The sequence below is a fragment of the Dendrobium catenatum genome, unplaced genomic scaffold (assembly GCF_001605985.2).
Source record: "Dendrobium catenatum unplaced genomic scaffold, ASM160598v2 fragScaff_scaffold_474, whole genome shotgun sequence".
NCBI classification, from domain to species: domain Eukaryota; kingdom Viridiplantae; phylum Streptophyta; class Magnoliopsida; order Asparagales; family Orchidaceae; genus Dendrobium; species Dendrobium catenatum.
The window spans coordinates 130,343-154,684 of NW_021318936.1; the positions used below are offsets into that span (position 1 = coordinate 130,343).

The 24,342-nt window shown below is 33.6% G+C and overlaps 1 protein-coding gene across 1 annotated transcript; it reads left to right on the forward strand.

The window, feature by feature from the left end:
- Window positions 1–2,490: 2,490 nt before the first annotated feature.
- On the forward strand, window positions 2,491–6,517 carry LOC110098917. Its single transcript, XM_020825868.1, has 6 exons — window positions 2,491–2,666; window positions 2,798–2,852; window positions 3,205–4,153; window positions 4,409–4,470; window positions 4,935–5,325; window positions 5,409–6,517. Exons 1-6 carry the CDS (start codon window positions 2,491–2,493, stop codon window positions 6,515–6,517), a joined length of 2,742 nt encoding a protein of 913 aa, XP_020681527.1.
- The last annotated feature ends 17,825 nt before the right edge of the window (window positions 6,518–24,342 follow it).

Sequence of the window (24,342 nt, forward strand, 5' to 3'; positions counted from 1 at the left end):
CATGTTGGCCTCATTTTTGTATGAGAATACTAAGACAAGTCTAAATCCTAAATCAACCCAGACCCTAGGAGCAATCCTGATTCAAATTAACCCAGGCTTTTGATTAATTGAAATTCAAGTAATTAATTCCATAATCCAGTTCAAATTCAAAAATTCAAACCATAATTTAAGGTTTAAGGGTTCTATCCTGAAAGTCTTTTCCAGTAAATTTTCAAACATTTTAAACCCTAGTCAAATGACCCTCAATTCATGATCTGTCAATTGAATATTGATTAGGAATGTCCCTAGAGTCTATCCTCCAAATTTGAACTCATTATGGGACTTTTAACCCCAAAATTGGATTAAAAACCAAAGGCTATAAGACCTTTAAATATACCACTAGACTTGTCCATAAGTAGAATTTGACCTTGAATCCTTCTTTGAAGCCTCAAATCAATTTTAGACCCTTAATTATGATATTTTGAGAACTAAACTGTATTTTGGTGGATCCACTTTGACCCCCCAGTTGATCAAGGGTCAAAATGATAAAAACACCCTTTAAAGAGATTTTTGGACTTTTGACCAAAAATAAACATGGTTCAATTTCTTTAACCCTTAAAACTTCTTCCTATGAATCCCAAATACCATTTGGGAGCCATTGAACCCCAAAATTAAAATTTTGTTTAACCTGGATGACTAAGTCAACTAGGGTTAGCCATAGTGGCCCCTTAAGGGTCCAAATAGTCAAATTGATCCAAATGAATATTTAAACACATGGGACCACCTCAACTAGACTCAAAATATCATTTCAAACCTTTTGAGCTAAAATCCATTCCTTGGTCAACTTGGTTGACCAAGTTAATCTAGGTTGACCTAATAACCCATTAATGGCCCAAATAGGGATTCTAGAGAGAGAAACTCTTCGCGATTCTTTGAATTTTCTATTTTGCTGGCTTTCCGCGCTACCTGAAGATGGTGGTGCCTGACTGCCGGCAACTTCTTGCCGGCGGTATCATTCATAAGAATGATAGATTCATAACAGATGCTACAGATAAGCTGTCTGTTAGACAAAGTTGCCAGCGGTATCATTCATAAGAATGATAGATTCAGAACAGATGCTACAGATAAACCGTCTGTTAGACCTCATTCTAATCTGATAATACGTGAGGGGGATGGACCTCAGATGCAAAAAGATTCCTCTGTTGAAGGAAAAGGAAAGAGTCTGATGAAGCTTTCCATATCAAAACCTGATTCTCTTGTGAATATAGGTAACGATGTGTCTTCTTCTTCAGAATTGATCCTGAAGGTTAACAAGTTTGTGGGAGTCTAAGAAGATAGCGATCAAAAACATGTGAGAAGGAATTTGACTACCAACTTGAAAATCATGTTGAGATCAATGAGGTTGTTCCAGAAAATAAAGAAGATCCGGTATCCAAAGATAAGTTTGTCTCTGCGTGGAAGAAGACGCAGCATATTAAACTGAATTATAATATGGAAACTACACAGATATATGATGATGGTTTGGCGGTAAAACTAAATCCTGAGCGAGAAGTTGCCAATTCGCAAATCTTGAAGAAGTCTCTTATGATTAAAGTTCTAGGGAATGATATCCCTTTTTCTATTTGTAGCCTGGAACTCCGAAGACGATGGAGTAGATTTGGGAAATTCCATTTAACAACTCTTGGGCTTGATTGGATTCTCTATTCCTTCGACAACATTGAAGCAATGGAGGAAGACCTGAGCGGTGGACCTTGGTATATTGGAAACCATATTATCGGCATGGATAAATAGTCTAATTCTTTCTCCCCAGAATCATTAAAAGGTATTACTGTACCAGTATGGATTCGATTTCCTTTTTTACCTCTGAGTTGTTGGGATGAGGAGAATATCTCTCGAATTGCTTCAAAGATTGGAACACCTTTATTTCTTGATGGAAACTCTTTCAAATGGGGGAAGAGAGAATATGCACGAGTCTGTGTCCGCATCAATCTTGACAACAAGTTGCCTTAGGGAGTATGGATTGAAGGAATTCAAGGGAGACTATTTCAAAAAGTTGAATATGAGAAGATGACTTCTCTGTGTTATCACTATGGAATAGTAGGACATAGCAAGTCTCATTGTCCTGATATACATAACCAGGAACATGTTGTGACTAACAAAGTGAAGGTGGCTGATAACAATGCTGCTGAAGAAGTCCCAAAGCCTCAAAATGATGATGAATATGGACCCTGGATTCATACTAAATTCAAAAATAGAAGATTCAGAAACTTTAAGAAGATTGAAGAAAAGACAGCTCGTATGAAATAGGAATTTAAACCTGTTGTTAGAACTGCTCAGAAAAAGATAGAAATAATGCAGGAGAATCAAGTTGAGAATGTTGAGAATGGAAATTCTAAAAAGCTGCAGGATGTCTCTGAAAACCAATATGAAAGCGGGATGCTGGGAAATACATAGCTGATAAAGGAACGAAAAACTGCTGATATTTGTGTTAATAATAAATTCCAAATCCTGATGGAAGAGCATGAAGAGGGAGAAGTTGTTGAATTTTCTGAAGCAGAAGAACTATACATAATTAAAGACTCTTTTGAAACTATTCCTGTTTCAAAAATAATTCAGCCAAACAGTGCTGAGAGATTACTGGATACAGGAGATCAGATCACAAATTCTTGTAAAAATAAATTGGCAAAGTAAGTGAAATGCTTAGGCCCGGTTGAAGTTACCCATAAGAAGAGAAAAGGGGACAGTAAAGGTGGAAAGAAAGCTGGGTAATCTTCCCCTCCTGGTTATTAATGTCACCATTCATTTTCTGGAATTGTAGGGGGGCAAAAAAATGGGAGGCCACCCTATATCTTAAGGAGATCGTGAGGATAATGGTGGGTTTTTTAATGGTCTAACTGAGACTAAATTGTTTAGTATTGACAGAAGAGATGTTAATCTTCTTATTGGGAGTAATTGGGGGTTTTTTCATCATCCCACTGAAGGAACTTTGGGTGGTATACTGGTTTATGGGATAAAAATGTTGTATCCATTGAAGTCACTGAACATTCTTATCAAGTAGTATTGGGTGTTCTTAACAGCACATCATTGGATACGTGGAATGTGGCAACAGTTTTTGGAGGTAGAGATCTTTACATTAGAAGATCAATGTAAGATTCACTTGAAAAATGTTTGCCTTGTGATGTACCTTCAATTATTAGAGGTGACTTTAATTGCATTCTTTCCTAGGATGATAAAAGGGTAGGCAAGAGGTTCTATTTTTCTAAAGGATCCAAGGAGATGAAGCTTTATATGGCAAATAATGATTTCCATGAAATTGCTTTTGTTGGACCAAGATTCACTTGGTGCAACAACAAAGAAGGTGCAGCCAGAATATGGGAGAGATTAGACAAATACTTGATGAACTCTGTAGCCCTGCAGAGAACTCCTATGGCATTGGTTCGACACTTACCAAGGGTAGCTTCGGACCAAAGTCCTATTTCAAGTAAGGTGTTTGAGCCTCCTAATAAGCAGTCTAAAATCATTAGATTTGAAGACACCTGTAAATCTTATCCTGCAGCTTTGAAAATTATTTTAAAGGCCTGGAGGAAAACAGATTATGGCAATAATGTGGATATACTTCAAAGGAAACTAAGAAGAACTCTAAAGTCTCTATACTTCTGGAACAAGAATAAATGTAGAGAGTTGAATACTTTGAAGGAAGAACTGAAAAAGGAAATACTGGATCTTCAATTGGAAGAATCTTTTATTTCTGGGCTTTCGGTGGAGAAGCTGAAGTTGCTTAGAACTAAAGTTCATGAGCTCAATTTCACGTTGGGGAGACTATCTACATGGTGGAACCAAAGAGCAAAAGCTAGATGGCATGAGGAAGGTGACTCTAATTCAAAATTCTTTCATAATTTTGCTTCTGCTAAGAAAAATGGAAATCTCATTAGACAAATCAAAGATGAAAACAATAATCTTTTGGAGGATTTTGACCACATTGAAGAAGTTTTTTATGTTTTTTTCTTAAAAAAATGTAAGGCTAGAGACTTCATTTTAACGGGCTGGTCAACTATTCCAGAAAATCAGAAAATTTCACAGGTTGAAGTTGATTTGATGAATACAGATTTTACTAAAGATGAGCTTATTAAGGCTATTTTTGAAAAAGGGAACAATAAATCTCCTCGACTGGACGGTATTACTGCATCCTTCTTTAAATTCTATTGGAATATTATGAAAGGAGAGACATGAAACACTATTGACAGTTTTTTCAAAACCTGTAATATGCATGCTGAATGGAGAGATACACTGATTGTCCTTATCCTCAAGATTAAAAATCCCTTATTTCCATCAAATTATAGGCCTATAAGTTTGTGTCAAACTACTTATAAGCTTGTGGAAACTATGATCATGAATAAATTGAAATGTTGCATTGATAGAATTATCTCAGAAGAACAGGTTGCATTCATTCCTGGAAGATCGATGTCGGATCACTGCTTATTAGCTCATGAGGTCTTCAATAAATTCAGGACTTCCAACATAAAATTAAAGGAATGATGGTGGTTAAGCTTGTCGTGGAGTAGGCTTATGATAGTATGTGTTGGGAGACTTTGAATCAAGTCTTACATATGTTTGGTTTCCCTATTAAGATCTCCTCTCTTATTATGGAGTGTGTCAGAGACGTCATATTTTCATTTCTGCTAAATGGGAAAGTGTCCAAGTGGATTAAGGCTGAAAATGGGTTTCGTCAAGGATGTCCTCTCTCTCCTTACTTATTCATTATGTGCTCCCAATTACTCTCAAATGCAATTGAACAAAGGGGGCACGATTTGGGCATTCAAATATCACTAAGAGCTCAAAAAGTTACTCATCTTTTATATGTCGATGATGTCTTGTTTTTTGCATAATCCTCAAAAAAGCTAGCCAAAATTTTAAAGAAAATTGTTGCTAATTTTTGTTCTTGGACGGAATTGAAGGTGAACAACTCTAAATCCCAAATTCTTTTTAGCATTGCTAATAACCGTTCCAACAGGAACCAAGTCAAGAAGATTTTGGGATACAAAGTAATTAAGGAGATGCATTACTTGGGCATTCAAATGGCTTTGAAAAGATTGGTGAAATCTGATTTTCAGAATTTGCTGGACAATGTTCTACAAAAGCTGAACTCTTGGGGTAGCAAAAAACTGTCTTTGGCTGGTAAGATCACTCTTGCGAAGTCTTCTCTGTTATCAACTTCAAATTTTTTATCAACTCGCTCGCTGGTTCCAAAGAAAGTTCTTTATGAAGTGGATAAATGTTGCAAAGATTTTATATGGCATAAAAGCAATGGTAAAAGAGGAATGCATTATGTGTCATGGCCAGAACTATGTAAACCGAGAGATGCTAGTGGTCTGAATTTTCATTCAGCAATTTGTAGATCTGGTCCTCTCAAGGCTAGACTTTCTTGGCAGTTCATGCAAGACCTGATTCTCTACTCCATAAAATCATTATTGCCAAATACGATAATAATATATTTGATGCTGATAACAAACAAGGAGCTTCTATGGCTTGGAAAATTCTAAAAGAGGGTGGAAAATTTTTAAAATCTCTGCTGAAATGGAAAGTGGTGAATGGGAGAAAGATTAATGTTGTTAAAGACATTTGGATTCTTGATAAATGTTTGGGAGCTTGGCCAACATTTGTGGACTGCACGGGACTGGAAGAGGTAATGCTGGATCAATTCATCTCTTTGAATGGATGCTGGAATGTGGAAGAACTTCATCAGTTCTTTCATGAGGAACTTATATCTTGCATATTACAAATTCCAATAATTCACACTGCTAATGAAGATTATATGGATGAAATTCAGCAACATACTGGTAAGACTATTACTGCTATGTCATATGAAAAGTCATTAAAATGTGAAAAGGGAGAGGGAGATTTTGGTTTTTCATCCTGGACTAGGAAGGTGAAGCTAACCCCTCAGGTGGAACTGTTTTGGTGGAGGATGAGCAAGTTTGCTATCCCAACAAATGAGTTTCTTACTTATAGGAAACTTATCAACCACAATTTATGTGTAAGGGGATGTCAACAAGTTGAGAACCTTGAGCATATCATTTTCCTTTGTAAGTATTTGATAGAAATTCTATTAAAACTGCAAGGATGGGGATTTAATATCCCTGTTTTTCATTCGCTGGAGGAATGCTTGACAGAACTCAAGAGAATTTATGCAACATCTTCTAACACAGTCAAGGTGTATTGTACTTCAGTTTATGAATATTGGAAAGACAGAAACAGGAAATTACATGGCAAAACTACTCTACCCAGCACAATGATTGTAGCAAATGTGTTATCTATTGTAATGATTCATGCTAATCCAATCCTAGATAGCTGGGGTGCTAATCTCCTTAGGGAGTTTCAAAATGTTTGGCACCCTCCACCGCTAGATTGGATCAAAATAAACATTGATGCTTCTCTCTTAATCTCTAATAGTGCTGGAATTGGTGGAGCTTTTAGAGATCACAAAGGAAGATTATTACAAGCTTTTGGGGAAAGAAGAGTACACTGGGATGTGGCATAACTTGAAAAGGAGGCTATACTGTTGATAAGGAAGTATATACAAAGATGGATGCTGGATAGCTAAGGTATAATAATAGAAGGTGATAACTACAACATCATCAAGTTCATTCAAAATTCTTTGAATAAAAAGATGTGGCAATATAGCAATTGGGAGGATACAGATTTTCTTTTCTTGACCGACTTCAATAAGGTAATTTTTCACCATGTTCATAGATATTGTAACAAGGTAACCGATCTTTGTGCTACTTTAGCTTAAGAGAATAATTTTTGCTTTTTTTTGTTTTTTTTTTTTTTTTAAACCATGCAAAAGCAATGCAATTAAAGGAAAGAAGGGAACAAACCTAGATACAAACTAAATTGGTAACATCTCATCCTTGATCAAATTAATCAAAGGAGTCGAAATGTTACCTAAAGAAAAAACATCAAAAGTAAAGTTACCTTCCAAAGCTAAAGTAGCACAAAAATCCGCTACTTTGTTACAATCCCTATTCACATGATGGAAAATGATTTTATTGAAGTCATTAAGGAAGTAAAGTTCTTTGGCCAGCCCAATATCCAAGTGCCAATCAACTTTCTTCAAAGAATCTTGTAAGAATAATTTTTGTTTCGAGGACTTTTCGTTTGCAAGCATACCTTCTTCCTTATCTAGTTTAGTGAAGAGGGAATGTGAGCCTTTCCTTTAGTTTGTTCCTAGTTTTCGGTTTTTTACTTTTATAATGCATTTTGTAGTTATATAAAAAAAGGCCCAAATAGGGAATTTTTATTCTGGTCGTACAAGGTATCGAGTGGTACTGCGATCAGTACCGAGCACCCAGTGATGTGATGCTTTTTATTAGTCTATGGACACATTTGGTATCCAGACGTAATAATCACTCCCAAATAGGTGACTTTGACTCCTGAAACTACCTAAGTTGACTTTGACTCCTGAAACTACCTTCACCAGACCCCATTTATCATTTCAAATTTGTTTAACCTTGACCCAAGTCTTGAGTCAACCTAGTTGACCAAGTCAACGTAGGTTGACCCACTCAACCCTTAAGCTTATTTACACCCAATCATACTCCAGATCAATTCCAAATCCTCTTATGCTCACCTGATCACTTCTCGTAGTGATTTAGGCTTTGATTGGAGCTTTGACCTAGCCAATAGTTGACCTAATTAAAAGAGTCTATGATTGGTCAAAGTTGACCTAGATGACTCAGTTCAATGCACTCAATTAAATCAATCCATTTTAAACCTTATTAAATCCTCAAATGCGAATCCATGGCTCAAATGTCTCTAAACCCACCATGAGTCAAATCATGATGGATTTGGCCAAGTCAACTAGACATAGCTTGGTCAAATGCCCACATGTGTGTGTTTATTCACTTAAACTCTAAGTGAATTACTTCTAATCCATTCCAACTCACTCCACCATCTTTTTAAGTTCCTCTCACAAACCAGTCAATAAATGATTAAAAAAATAGATAAAAAGCTTTGAAAGACTAAACTACCCTCTATCTCATCATGAATTTGTATGGGCTTTAATTACCACTTGCTCTCCCCATACATCTTGATAGCCTTATGGATATTTGGCATTAATCTAAGAATTCCCTACTCAATCCTATCCATCTAAACCTAAGGGATAAGGGATAACTACATAACTCTTCCCAAGAGTCATGATGGCTTTTCATTTTCCAGAAACCTCCGTATCTAGTAGTCTCTAGCCCATTTGAATGGTGATTTAATCTATACAATTATAAGAAAGCCTTTTCCATGCTTTTCCCCATCTCTTCCAAACCTCCAAACCATATTTTGGTGAAGACAGAGAGAGAGTAAAAGAGAGAGAAAGAATACTTGATGTAATAAATTCTAATCCAGCTGTTCACAGCTCTTGAATCCTTCAATAAGTTGTAGATGACTTCCCCAGCTTTCCAGAAATCCCAAGAACATCAAAATCTGACGTTTGGATTGTAAGTTATCCCTATTTTAAATTATATGATTAAATCTTGATTTCTCCCAAATCTCAATGCATGGAGCCTTTAAACTCCATGGGTTGAACTATTATGGTACCTAGATCCTACGTTTTATATTTCATCAAATTTGAACGGTTGGATCGAATGTTATGAGCATTTGAAGATTCTGTTAAAAAATGAACTGAAAAATTTGGGTTAATCTGGGCCGTTCGTTCGTTTTATCTAGGCCGATCGGACATCTCTTATCTGCATGCCTTTTCTAGGGTTCGAACCCTGGTTCTTCAGCATGAATGCATGGAGATGTAGCCAAATCCTAGCCGTTAATCTAATTTTTTGAATCAAATTGATTTAAAAAAATAAATTTAAATGCTCTCACCTTCAAAAATTCACCAAAAATTCATTTCTTGTATAAATTTGATGTTCTTGGGCTCATTGGAACTGTGTAAAATTTAGATTTACTTTTAAATTTATTTTAACTAATTTAGATCAATTTATATAGAGTTATTTTGATTTTAAAGATATTTTGATTTTAATAAAAATTAAAATTCTTTGATAATTCTTAATCTGGTGATCTAGTTGATTTCAAATTTGTATATGCTAAACTATGGTGTGATTCACACATTCCATAAAAAATGCAGCTTTGATTATAGGCAGGATTTTGGTGAATTAAAATTTCAAAGTTTTTTTTTTTAGATTTTGACATAAATATTGAAAACTTATAACTCATACACCCCTTCGAATTAGGATTGAATTTTTCTTTCGTATGTGTAATTTAGTGTCAGGGTTAGGTGAACAAAATTTCAAACCCAATTGAATACTAATGACACCTAGGAAAAATAATTAAGGATAAGGTCTATCTAACTTAAAAAAATTCTAAGAAATTATACACACATCCAATAGTGGTGAAACTTTAGAACACTAATCTTAGTGACATTTTACACCTTAGGTCTAAATTTCAGGTTATTAAGTCAAAAAACTAAGCAAATCAAAATTATGCCCTTTTAGGAACCTAGAAACTATAAATAGTCATAATAAATCAAAATTAAATAAAAAAATAATTAATATATCAAACTGAGCAGAATCTAATCCTATATTTAGGAAAAAAACCATCATTACTAGACCTTTAATTTAACTTTAATTTAAGTTTTAGTGAAAAATAATATTTAAATAAACAAAATAATTAAAAATTATTAAAAATATCAAATAAATTCTAAATACTTGAAAACACTTCCATGGATCATCTCCGACCTTTGAGAGTGGTTTCATACAGTTTAGGATGAGTTTGGATTAAAGCAATCAAAACCTTTCTAATTAAATAATTAAAAAATCAATTAATTAACCAAAATTTTAAAAAATCATAACTAATTATAAAATTTTTTAAATTGAGTAAACTCAAAAGCATGGAACTCCATGTAAGGTTAAATATTTATTAAAAAATCCAAATCATCAAAAATCACTTAAAATCAAAAAGTCTACTTTTTAGTCAACTTTAGTTCAAATTTTAACTTAAATTTCAAAAATTCATAACAAAATGTAGAAAAATCTAATTTCATCAAACTTATAGTCTAATTACTCATACTAAAGTCTATTATTTATGAAAAATGTTAAATTTCTAGAATTTAATTTTAATGAAAAAGTCAAATTTTGGCCTCTTTAATTAATGCATTTAAATAATTCAAAGAGTTCCAAAAAATAAAAATAAAAAATCATTTAGAAATCCAAAAAAACCTTAATCCAACATTTAAACTAACATCTAATCATTTTAATTAAAATTTATCAACCTTTAAACTTTTAATCAATTAAGCTTACAAAAATATTCTAGAATAAATCTTAACATATTAATATTTAAGCTCTAACCAAATTTACCTTTCAACATTCAAAAAATTCAAATATTAGACAACTTGAACCAATTATATGATATAGGATATATCCAAGCCACACGGCCTTCCTCATATACTTTAGATGGTTTGCTAGGGCACCACTTGTAGATCTAGGCTAGAGAGGTATTTACTTTTCTGCTATATGATAGATTTTTTGAGCTTTCACTACATGCTGGTTATTAGAATTAGATGATAGCTGTGATTGTTTATTTAATTTATGCACTCTATGATATAATTAATTGTGTGTTAGATTTACCCTTAGGTTAGGGTCGATTTAAATGCTAACATAATCTTACGCAGGTGGTCATGCTCATACAGGATATTGAAATAAAAGGGGGCTTAAAATTAAGTTTTAAATTGACGATGTTTTATATAGGGCTTCAAAAATGCTAAGTCCCCCTTCCTAAATTTAAAGAGCATGATAAAGTGTGGCTGGTTTGAGCATTTTAAATTTCATTATATTTACTGCTTGGGATGATTTCATATTAATTACATAAAGTATAACCCTGTAGGTTCTGTGAGTTTAGATTTTTTTATTTTATGTAAATCTAATTTAATTCAAGCATTGAATTGTAAATTATCAAATAATAATTGAAATGGGATATGAATCCAATCTGAAACTCTAAGAGAAGTGTGACATCCCTTAGGGGAGAGTTTATCTTCATTTGAAGATTTAGATTATGATACTTTTGAATATTCAAAGAAAAAAGATAACACCCCTTTTAAGAGGAATTTTCTTTTCATTTGGTATCTGGACCCGACAAATCCAAGGAGCTCACAGAAGGATGAAGAAGTGAAGAATATCATTCTCAAAGTTACTTGAGTTTTCGAAGAAGAATTCGGATTGTTGTCAGTGATACCCGCACACTTTACTTTTTTTACAGACTAGGAGTTATAATAATTAAGTGGCACTTGCCATATAGACTTTTAATTTAAATTAAAATTTAATAGATTTGATTAATGATTAATGTATTGATTGAGATATAGGGTTGCATGCTTTTAGTATTGTTTTGGTGATTTTGCATGTCGATCTTTGATTTAGCTTGGATTCCGATCAGAGGCTCATGATGTTATTATAAAAATTCTTCTATTTAAACAAATTTAAAATTTTAAGCTCACATAGAAATTCAAATGCTTTTAAGAAGTAAGTTTGGGACCGCCTAGCATATTATTGCATCTTCTTTTCTTTGTTAGATACCTCCCAGCCTGCGGGTTTTATTAGATCACTTGGCTTATGAGGGTACAAATTTGTCAAGAGCAATCTGTATAATCTCTATGATAAAACCTATTTTTAAGCCTTTTTAAAATTGTCTCACCCTAATTTTAAACATTTATTGAGTCAACTAACATTCATTGCATTAAAAACTAATTTAGAAGTGTCTAAAACTTTAATTATATTTACTTTAGCATTTTTACCCCACATAAGTTAAGGGGCCAAATAAGGACCTTCTCTAGATATTGGCTCTGCTTTCCTCAAACTAACTTAATCAAATGTCTCTATCACTCTTACATAAAAAGATTGGATTTATGGTTTTAAAGCACATAGGTGGTTAGATGGCTCCCTAATCTAGTCCGGGATAAGTCCAGATTCGCATTGCATTAGCTAGGTTCGGGTTACTGATCTTCAATGCCCAATTTAGACTTAGGTTCTAAGGAAGGCTCAAGCTATAAGACATCAACCTTTGGGAATTGAATTCCAACTTTTTAATAAAACTGACGATTTAACTTAAATCTCTCTCAATTCAAATCTAAGCCCAACACTTAGGATATGGAGGGGTGCTTCTGAAACATTTCAGAACCTCAAAGCACCTCGTACTTTTTCTCCTTTGACTTCCAAAATAATTGCTCAAACTTGATCAAATCCCTATTGAAATTTTGAATTCACCTCTTTGATATCACTCTTAGAAAATCTCTAAACAATAATTTCTGTCATTATTATAGTCGAGAGTATTTGTAGGAGACCCTGGTTTCCTATGATGTAATTAAGTATAAGGGCATGCATTCGTAGGAGATTTAGAACCCAAATTAACTTTTCAAAAATTAAAATTTTTTAAAACTCAATTAATCTTCTTTGGGAAAATAAACAACGATTATTATCGTCATATTCAAATAATTGATAACAGGCGATATTTTCCTCCCTTTGGAGGATATATTCCTTTGTTACCATACTTCTGAATATGAAATTAATGATCTTCTATCTAGACTATATAATTAAATGCTTGATAGAATGTCATATTAACCCTTCGGGGTTATATGCCTTCTTTAAATTTAACTATTACAACCTATATAAAATTGCACCCATTAAGGAATGATATCTTTGCCTCTTTGGGTTATATATTGTTTGTGATGTTCGATGTTAATACTGAAACCCTAAATTAATATTCCCAAAGAAAATTAATCTTTACAAAAAAACTCTCCACAACAAACAAAAATGGCATGCTCAGTGAAATTAAATTTCTCTCTCCATTATTAATAACGACTTTTTTTTTTTGCATCGGTACTTTTGACTACTCATTTTTTGTTGGTCCCTCTACCCATTTCTCCCTTGGGTGAGTGTTGCTAACATCAAAAAGAAAAGAATAGAGAAATGAGCGAGGAAACCTCTATCAAAGTCAGCTTTAATATTTTGCCTCTAAATTAATTGGTAAAGCAAAAGAATTAAGATAAATCCTTTAAAATCTTTCTATAAATGTTATAAACATGTATATTCAAACAAATCTCAAGTATGCTATGTTTCACAATCTACGGAAGACCCATTGGTCTCAGAATTAAACTTCAAATTTCTTTAGCAAAATATGGGCTTTGACATTTCACCACCAAGTCAATTGGCGAGATGAAAGAGTCGAGCCCAATTTTCTCAATTTTCTTATCAATTTTGTAAACCTTTATGTTGAGTGACACTCAACAAGCTAAGTTTTAAAACTCCAAGAAAATACATCAATTTCAAATTCGAATCCAGATTTCTTATCAAAATGATCAATGTCAATATCGGATATCAATCATTGCCATGTGTCACCCTGCAATATTTCCTTGTAGCTCAGTACACACAATAATGATCCAAACTTCTCAAAATCATTTGTGATTTCTCAAATTCATTTCAAAAGTTCTAATTCAAACTCTCGTTCCAAGTCCTCTAACAAATCAAGTCTTTGACATTTTTTCCCCTAAGTCACTTGGCAAGGCGAAATAGTCAAGCCAAATATTTTAAGATCCTCGTGTAGGTTTTGTAAGCCTACGTATTTTAGCAAAGTACAATATGCTGAGTTTCAAAACTTACAAAAGATCCTTGAATTTTGATTTCAATATTCAATTTTCTTTAGCCAAATTCAAGCTTTGACATTTTCTCCCCTAAGTTAATTAGTGAAGCAAAAGAGGCAAGCCAAACTCTTAAGATTCCCAATAATTTTGCAAACCTACATATTTGAGTGAAACTCAATATGTTGAGTTTCAAAATTTGAAAAAGATTCGTTCAAATTCAATCTATAATTCAAGTGCAAGTCTAACTTAAATCTCGAGTTCAATCTATGCTTTGTCATTTTACCCCGAGTTGACTAGTGAAATGAAAGAGTCAAGCAAATTTCTTTGAATTTTCTCAGAATTTTTGTAAACCCTCATATTGAGCGTAAACTCAACATGTTGAGTTTAAAAAAATTTAGAAAATTCTGCCAATTTTCAAACATTTAAATTTGTTCTCAGAATCACTCAAATCAATATTGATTTCAAAATTCGAAACCCCTATCAAATCTAGCATTTTTAATATTATATGCCTACCACCCATAGCACAAATATGAGTGTATTGAATGGAATATTTAAGTTTATAGGGTGGTATGGGTGATAAAAATGAAATATATGAGTGATATATTTGATATTAAAATTTTATATGAGTGGTAAGAATGTAATATTAAACATTTAGGTGATAGACATATAAATAGCATGAAATAAAATGATATATATGTAAATCCCTCTCATTTTAAATAAATGTTAACTGAAATTAAATAGACATCCCCAAAACTTATAATGATTATTTTTTTAACTATAGAATGAGACCTCATTTAATTTGTCATTCCAAACTTACAAAAATAAAATTATTTGTAAAAAAAAAAACCCTAAAACATATTCATCATATGACATGATTGGGCTCCCAAGCAATCATAAAAGTCTTTCTTACTGTTTTCAAAATGGGTCTTTGATTGTCATTACATACCTTTCGAAATAGTTCAACTATCATAATTTAAATTTAATATTCCTATGCTTTGCATCATTCTTCTCCACCCAAACGAAGCATGGTACAAAAATAGGAAAAAGTAATATTCTCAAATGTCCTCTTGATATCAAATCATTAAAGCTCTTCATGTTATGAACAGCAAAGTATCACTGTGGTTTGGGAGCTTTAGCTGAAATAATGCAGCAATTCCAAATCTGTTCAAATATCAAAACTATTAATGAATAGGTGGGCCACTGCTCCTATAATTATGAGTCAGTGAATGGTTAATTTTGAATTAATTTTCTCCCAAAAAAATCTAAAAAACATGTGTGACTTGCCTTAATAATAATAATAATAAGGATAATGATGATGACCTGTGATGATGATGATGATGATGCTGAAGTTAGAAGGTAATTAAGTCATACTAGAGAGTTTGTAAAAGACTTAGATTTTAATTTCTAGTTTTTTTTTTCCTATCATTTTATTGATGAAAGGAATTAGAGTTTGCTTTTGTTGCATATTAGAATATTTACCTTAATATAGTGAGATTTTTAATATCGTTGTTTTATATAAATATTAAAGAAAAAAGTTTAAAAAAAATTTAGAGTTTTTATGTAGAAAAAAAAGAAAAGAAAGAATTTATAGTACTTAATCTAGTTGAAATGATCTATTACATAAGTAAAAATTACAAAGGATTGCTTTTCTATTTAATTGGATAAGATGAGATTATAAATTCAGGAAAAATAGCTTAGTCTTTTTTGTTTATTGTAGAGATTGCTAGAGAAGTAATTGAGGGTGATGATGACGATGAAAAAATGACAATCATATGATAAAAAGTTGGATGATGAAAGATAGATGGTAAGGGATAGTTCGGTTAAGAGATGATAAATGTGAAACTATAATCTTGCAATGATAGTCAAGTGGTATTAGCTATTGATAAATGATTGTGGCTATTAGCGTCAATCGTCAGATAAGGTTTCAAAGATTTTTAAAATTCTGAACCCTTTCCAAATTTAGTTGAATGTTCTCCGCTTATGAGAAATGAGGGTTAATTTAGAATTTTTTAGAAAAATATTATGATAAATTTAGCTAAAATATTGAAACACTCTATCGAACGATCCACACTAACTTCCTTGATCATAGATCACTTGTTTAGCATTTAGGCATCTTAATGATCTAATGACTTTAGAATCTTAAGATTTTTAGATTCCTCTTGTGAAGATGCTTGTTTGACTATAAGCATGCAAGATTAAAATCTATTTACTGCTTCAAGTAATCTAATAAAAATTTTCAACAACTATTTCAAGTGCTTTATTTGATTTTAAGTTCATTTGTTCCTTTATCAAAATATTTTTTTGTGTCATTAAACTCATTTCATTGAAGCATTCATTTCACCTAAAATTTGATAATAACTTCAAAGATTTTAGGAGTTTTTATGCATATAATTAAATATTTACTTATTTAGATATTAAATATCTAAATGTTTATATTTATAATTTATTTTAAATCATTAATACTAAAGTTTTTAAATAAAAAAATTACATTTCTCAACCGCATTGCAATAAAAGATGTCGCTCGCGGCAAAGTAGTCGCAATAAAGAATCCCACCTTCCCTCCGCTCTCCACGTCACTCTCCGTCACTCTCCGTCCTACGTGGCGAATCTACATCCCCGAACTCCTATATATCTGTAACCTTCCGCCACACAAACCCTCGCCGTCTCGCCATGGGAAGAGACGAAAACCACCAGTGTCGGCAGTGCAATGACGCGCTCGGTAACGACAGAAACGACTTGATCGACGGCGAAGATACGATCTCGCTTTCAGATATCGCGAAGATTCCTTTGATTCTCGATGAGGAAGAAGAGTTGATCGGTATCGAGGAGGATGCGGTCACTGAGGTAATGCGATGGCTGGAGCGGGAGATCAGCTCTCCTCCGCCGGTCCATTCGGTCATCAGCCATAACCACGAGAGCTGCGGGCCGTCGATATCCGACTCCTCATCGACCGTGATGGCGAACGTCGACACTAGCGGGGGCGGCGGCTGCTTGTCGTTCTTCTTTGGAGTGCCGTCGGGTCCGTAAAATAATATTTTATTATTATCCGAACCTATCTCTGCGTTCGGTCACCTGACCCAATAATTTGCCCTTTTTTAGACTGACTTTGAATTCATGGACGAGGGGTCCTATTTTCTTTACCTTTTCGCTTTTTTTATTTGTCGATATTTCTTTTTTGTCTTTATTTTTTTTTTCCATTAACAGACTGACCTCCGTTCTGTGTTCTTAGACATTTTCATGCTAAGAGGGTTATCCTTTAGAAAAATGAAAGCTACATTAATTAATTCTTTATTCATATATTGATATTTTCGATGCTTCATCAAAAAATAGTCTTGATCTGCACAAATTTTGAGAGATATTTGAATTTAAAATTTTCAAAATTAAATTCAGGAGTATTTTAACTCCTATTTAAATAAATTTATAATCAAATGAAACTTCTCAACGAGATGAACCAAACAACACCAAATTGATTCAATCTTAGTTCAAATGAGCCTAATTCAAAGGCTTCAAGCATATTTGAAAGCTTTTTAACATTAATTAGGTAACCACATGATATCCAAATGCATCAAGTTAATCTCATATCTCATTATAAGTAGAACATGTAGATACTCTCATGTAGTCCTCAGATCTTAATGCACAAAAGAAACAATTTAAGCAGTTTGCATTTAATTGCGTTAGATCCCTATCCTCATTGCTCCATTCACTAAAAGATACTTGAGTTTCATGTCATTCATAAGTTTAAAGGAGCAGTATAACTTTCTTGAACCAGCATCCACATACGATAGTCTATAGACTATAAAAATGTAGACATTCTAATTTTCTAGAAATCAAACGGAATGTTGTCAAACGGGGGTGGACTAGTTATAGAATAACTCTTCGTAGTATTACGATTACCAAAATGCGCAATAATCAATTTTTTAAGGTTTTCTAAAAAACTTTTTGAAACCCCGCTCTAATACCAATTGAAAGTATAAGATGCGCTAAAGGGGGAGGGGTGAATTGGAAATTTTTGTAATAAAATAATAATTTTAAACATGAGTTCTAATTTTTTTTGTTTTTAAATTTTAAACAAGAAAATTAACTTGATGCAGAAGCGAATGATTAAAACACGATTGCAATAATAGGCAGTTAAATTTTAACTTACATAACAAAGAACTATAATAAGATTTTCACTAAGCAGTTATAACGAATATAAAATGCAAAGCATAAGTAAAGTGTAGTAAACAAAAAAATCATACCAGAAGGTTTATAATTGTTCGGTCACTTAGGTTCACTCTCTAGATTCTTCCACTCGGAGAATTTCACTACTCAAAGTAATTCTCCTTTTGCCCCCACAGCAAGGCGGAGAAGTATTTACAAACCCTCACTTTCATCGTTCTCGATGTGGTGGAGTACACCGAACACTTTGTTACAAATCTATTTTTGGATTATGATTTTGATGATAGCAAACAAATCTTTCCTTTTTCTCTATTGACTTTTCAGGACCCAAAGATCGGACAAAAATCAGAATCAGCTCAAGATGGGGTAGATTAAAGTTGAGTCAGTCTGTATTTTGCTTTTTCTCTTCTTGATTCAATTTATAATGTTCAAAAAGACTGATGCTAAGTAACCCTACACAAACACACTTGAGAGACTTAGAATTTCTGTTTTTACTAAAATCGGCCAGGACGATATTTATATCGTCCTGGACGATCGGGCTTAAAACAGAAAATCTAATCAAGTGTTCTTAATTAAGGCAACCGTCATTAGCAAATCGGCCTCGATGATACCTGTATCGGCTAGGACGATAAGATCAAAACAGAAAGAAATTGTCGCCATAAACAATTATGGTATTCTATATTTTTGGCAATCGGCCAGGACGATCTTAGATCGGCCTGGACAATTTTCACAATTATGCCTTAATTAATCAGACAAATCAAGAAAGTAATTAAGGATGATTGATATGATCACATCGTCTTGGACGATCGCAGGATCGGCCAGGACGATCTATTCAAAAACCTTAGTTACTTCTGGACGATCGGACAGTTTGAATTCAGGGCGATGCTCTGGACGATTTTCCTCTGGTTAGAACTGATCGGCCTAGATGATCGTGAGATCGTCTTGGACGATCAAGCCAATTTTAAATCGTCTAGTTTGCATTCAGGGCGATGCTCTGGCCGATCTCATGGGATTTGTACTGATCGACCAGAATGATGTCCATATCGTCCTAGATGATATAGTCGATAACTTACAAATTAATGAGTTTCTTTGAAGCTTCTCTATTTAAGAGCTCTTGTTCAACATTTTTGACAATCTTTTTGCTGGGTCTGCTCTTGACCCTAAGAAGACCTTGAGGAGAGAGAGAGAGAGAGAGAGAGAGAAGAGAGAGAAGAGAGAGGATATTTGAGGGGATTCACAAGGGTTTCTTCAAGGATCGCTCTGCTTCTTCTTCGTTTAGAGTTTCTCGTCCGTGGAAGGGTCGGTAGAGGTAAGGATTCAGCAACTGATAGTGGTTCTCTGCCAGCTTCAGGAGGAAGCAAAAGGAGATAGGTTCTCTGTTTTGCCGGGGTGGCAAAAAGAGGTTCTTTGTAAATGCTTCTCCGCCTAGCTGTGGGAGCTAAAGGAGAGTCACGATTGTAGTGGAATACTCGGAGGGCGCCTCCGGGGAGTGGACGTAGGTCGAGTTGACCGAACTACTATAAATTTCTGTGTTCTTGTTTATTGCTTCCGCACTTTAATTTATGTACTTATTTTTCTTGTGGTGAGATTTTGGTTTATGTGATTTTACTTCTTTGTGAAAAGAATTTTTAAAATACCAATTCACCCCCCCCTCTTGGTTAGCTTGGGCCAGTTCTATTGGGCTTAACATCCCTAACGAACTCTCACACTTTGTTACCCTCCCGCTAATGACAGTAAATCTTCTCATTTTTCTCCCTCTTAGAGAAGGCATAATACCTTAGATGTAAAACCCCTCAGATTTTCAATTTTTTTGAGTGCTGTTAGTCCGTACGAACTGACTTTAGAGCGGGACGAATTGAAGAAAATTGTGAAAAATCTGTATGGTTTGTCCGTACGAACCTGGATTCATCTGGGACAAAATTTGTCCAGAGAGCAAGTCGTCCAGGAACGAATACACTTCGTCTGGACGAGATTTCTCTAGAGGGAAAATCATCCCAGGACGAATAGGATTAGTCCAGGATGATCCTGTTTGATAAGTATTGGATTGAGATCTTTTTGTGAAGAGAGAGAAAGCTGGAGAGAGAAAGAGAAGGAAAGAGAAGAGGAAGGCTTGATTTCGGAGGCCGCGAAGCACTTTTCGTCCGTCGTCGTTGTTAGAAGAATTATTTATCTCGTAGTAAGGAATTCGAATCCTATTTCTGATTTCAAAGATTTTGTGTTTTGGTATTTTTTTGCTCCGTTTTTCATTTTCGTTACCGAAAGACGTGCATATCTTTGTATTGACAAAATTTTTACCGTGTAACTTTTGGTATGTTATAGAAATGATGATTTTACACGATTTAATTATTTTCTGGAAAGTTTTCACCGGGTATTTTGAATTCTGTGGGATTTTATTGAATAGAAAATTATCCGGATATTAAAAAATATTGATTCATTACAAGTAAAGTTTTGAAACGTTGTTTTACGCGATTTCTAGTAATTTGGTAATTTTTTGGATCTGTGCATTTTACAACGACTTCTGTCAACTATACGATATTTTAAGGGGTTTTCTAAATTGAGCCAAATTATGTTCATTGGTTGCAATGCGTTGATGATAATGATGAATGTGGTTATATGATTGAAATTATTATGATATTATTGTGATACTACTGTGTGTGTGAAAGACAAGTAAGAACTAGTTGAACCGTTGGTTGGAGACTGATTGACCTGTACAGGATGGTGGTCCGATGGGCTTTCCTTTAAATACGGTTTGGTGTTATCCTCTACTGATCACGTGATTACTGAAGGGAGTTATAAGGAGATGATTACTATGCCGACGGGCAAAGAGTGACGACTATTTTTACTGAGCCAACAGATATAAGATATAAGATACAGGATATATGATACAAGACTGAAAAACACCATAATAGCCAGGGCTTTTACTTGTTGAGTATGTTGTGAGTATGATTATTGATTACTGAAATACATGTGTTTAATCATTGTTCTTATCATTATTGTACAGATTTATCGTTAATTTACGACTTTACTATTAATGCAAGATTTTACTCTTATAGCATTACTGTTCATGTCACTAAATTTTTACTGATACTGATACAGACATTGATACTACTGATTCACTTTATTGACATTATACAAGTGATATACTATGTAAGTGACATATGATTCACTGAACACTTGATATAGATTACTGGATTGCATGTGATTCACTGAGCACGTGATATTGGATAATTGAATTACAAGTGTACATTTTGATATGATTCTACGGCATTGATTGATTTCGACTGTTTCAAATAATGTTATGATTTTATTTCATTGATTTGATTTCAATAGTTCGTGATAGTATTGATTTGACGTTTTATACTGACTGATATTATTGAACCAATGATTTATCTTTATACGACTGATATTTGATATTATTGAAACGATGATTTATTGATTGATTTGATTGATACTAGCGATACGAAGATTTCTTTAATGATTTAACTGTCTATGGAATTGACTGATGTTATAGATAGTGACGACTACTATAGAGATTTGACATACGTACTGATTCATTGAGCTTTACAGACTTTTATAATATTTATTGATTCTTCTATTACCGATTGAGGATTTTACTATTTCTGTATTGATATTGTTTACGCATTGACTACCATTTCTATACTGATTACTGTTTATGCATTGATTTCTATTTATGCATTGACTCAATGACCATGTGTAAGTGACTGCTATGATATGACTGATTGATATGCATATTATTTCAGTACCGTGCTTTGATTTCAGTTGTAGATTTTGGAGACCTGTTGGGCTTTTTGAAGCTCATTATATGTGATTAATATTTTCAGATCAAGGCAAGGAGCAGGAGATTGAGGTTGATCAGGTATCTTCAGATTTTTGTCCTTTTGTTATAGTGATTTTTTTCGTACTCAGGACATGATAGATTACTTATGATTGATGTGTAAATCCTGAGTATTGTAAATGTATTTTTGGGAATATGAATGAAAATATTTACATGATGTTTCGAATTATAGATTTTGTTAGACTGTTTAATACTAATTGATGACTATAGATTGCTCTAGTAGAAGATTGACTTAAAGGATCGGCTGAATAATTCTTCTAAGTTAGATCTTGGGGCGTCATATTAGAGGACATGAACCTTGAAGGATCTCCCCCTTAGAAAGCTTCCCATAAGATCTTCTCGGGCCATAAGAGGAGCAAGCGTGCAGCAGGCTAGAAGCAACCATGTGATCTCCCTCACACTCCTTTTCCCTCATAAACTCAACTTCTCCTTCCTTTCATAAACCCAAAATCTTCTCAAGTAGCTCTCTCTCAAGAATTCCCGTTCTTATCACATTCCTCTCTCATAATTATTTTCAAAAGACAGAAGATTCATATATAAATCAGACTCCAAGAAACACTAAATTTTTAATTTAGCTATTTATACACGTACATTACGATCCAAGATCGTATAGTTCGATCAGTTCAAAATAGCCTTCATCCTGGTACGAAGGAATACGAATAGGTAATTTTTCTAAACAACATCGTCTAGTATGATATGTTATTTTCCTTTTGTTTGTATAGGACAAATGCTGGGATGATGAAAACTCATCTTTGTTCTTCATTTGGTACGATCCACTTCATACAATATGATCTGTTAAAAGCTTAAGGTTGCCTAGTGCAATGTTTACATCATCTAGTATGATTAGTTCAAAAATCAAGGGATCATCCAGTATGTTGTTCTGGACGATGGAAAACCGCCTTGGTTTATCATACAGAATGAACCATATTGTACAGTATGATAACCAATCAGAAATTAATCCTTGATTTAATGACTAATCATGGGGGTTAATTTAAGTAAGTATTCAAATATTTATACTATACAATTTGATTGTACAGTACGATCAGTTCAAAATTTATGATTTAAGAACTTACTTAAATTAATCTGGAGGCTAGGGTTTTTAATTAGAAACACATCGTACATTATGATTTGTTTACAGATAGCCATTGTCACAACAGGTTGTATAGTACGATTTAAAATAGTACAATATGATCAACAGAAAAAAAAATTCTTCTTTTTAAAAATAAATTCTCCCCCTGTGTGTGTGCATTGTTGCTCAGTTTGCATACACTTTATGGCCAGACTCAAGAAAAAAAATAAATAAATGAAATTATATAATTACAGACTTTACATCCTAATCTTCCTAGTTTTGAGTCTTCTTATTATCTTGAGTAATATGCGATCTTCCTGAAATGTTAGTACTCATAGACATGAGCAAAAATCAAAATATTCAATTAATAGTGAGATAATTCAAATCGATATTATTTATTTTCATCAAAATCTTAGGCTAGGGATCATGGACTGCAACACATGGGTTGCTGAATAGCAACTCAACATAACAGTATAACAATATAACATCATATTCCTCTCAATAAATCCCCTCTAAATATAAAAAAACATTTGGAACACTCAACAACAGAAGTCACATAACCATCAACCAAGAATGAGTTGCTGAACAATAACTCAGCAAAAAGATTAATTAGAAAAACTAGCACAAATTAAACAGAAAAATGACTCTCTAACCAAATTTAACTGAACAACAACTCATCAACTATTCTGATAAAAACAACCCCAAAGCAGAAAGCATGCCAAGCCAGAAATGTATGCCAAACTTTTCTAGATTTTCAAAAAAACTGAGATAATATTTGAGATAATAGCAAATCAGCAAGATAACAACAAATCGGACAAACCCTAAACCCAATAATTTCATATAGAATTTCAGAATAACTTTATCAAACAGTAATGTTGACCTCTATATATGGAACATGGTCAATGCAAGTGTTGACCTCATTATTTGAGGTCAATTTCCCCAAAATCGATTCTAGCACCTAGGTATTCGTAACCTAGTGTAGACGTCGCCCCCATAGGATTTCTCTTAGGTGGATACCCATTGACGTAGCGTCGACTAAAACCTACCATTCAATTCGAATCAAAATCAATTCGATCTAGTTTCAATTCAACTCCAAAATGAACTCAAATCAAACCCGATTTATGATTCGTCAATTTCAATCGACTCAATTTAATACAATCTAATTCGTTTTCGATCAAACCGATATATCATTGGGCTCAAATCAATTCACCAATCAAACACCAAATTCTTTCTAATCAAAACTATTTAATTTTAATCAAATTAAAATTATCCCTTTGATCCCTTTTAAATTCAAACTCCGAAATCAAATCGTTAATTAAATAACCTAAACTAAATAATCTTAACATCCTAAACTAATTAAATAAAAGTTTAAAGACCGGTCCAACTTCCTCAGACACAACTTTTCTCCCAATTCGCAAAACTGCTCTCAATCTCCCTCTTACTTCAAATAAAAACACACAGCCCGTCTCCTCTCTGAATTTGCACGAACAGCCATCCCTCAAAAAGTGACTTCCACTGCAGTTCGCACAGCTCCCGAACTCCCCTTCTCTTCCCAATTGGCGAACCACCCAGCAGTTCGCAGAACCGAACCCCTCCCGTGACCTCACATACATGATCTCTCCCCTTTAGTTCACGAACTGCCCCTCTCTA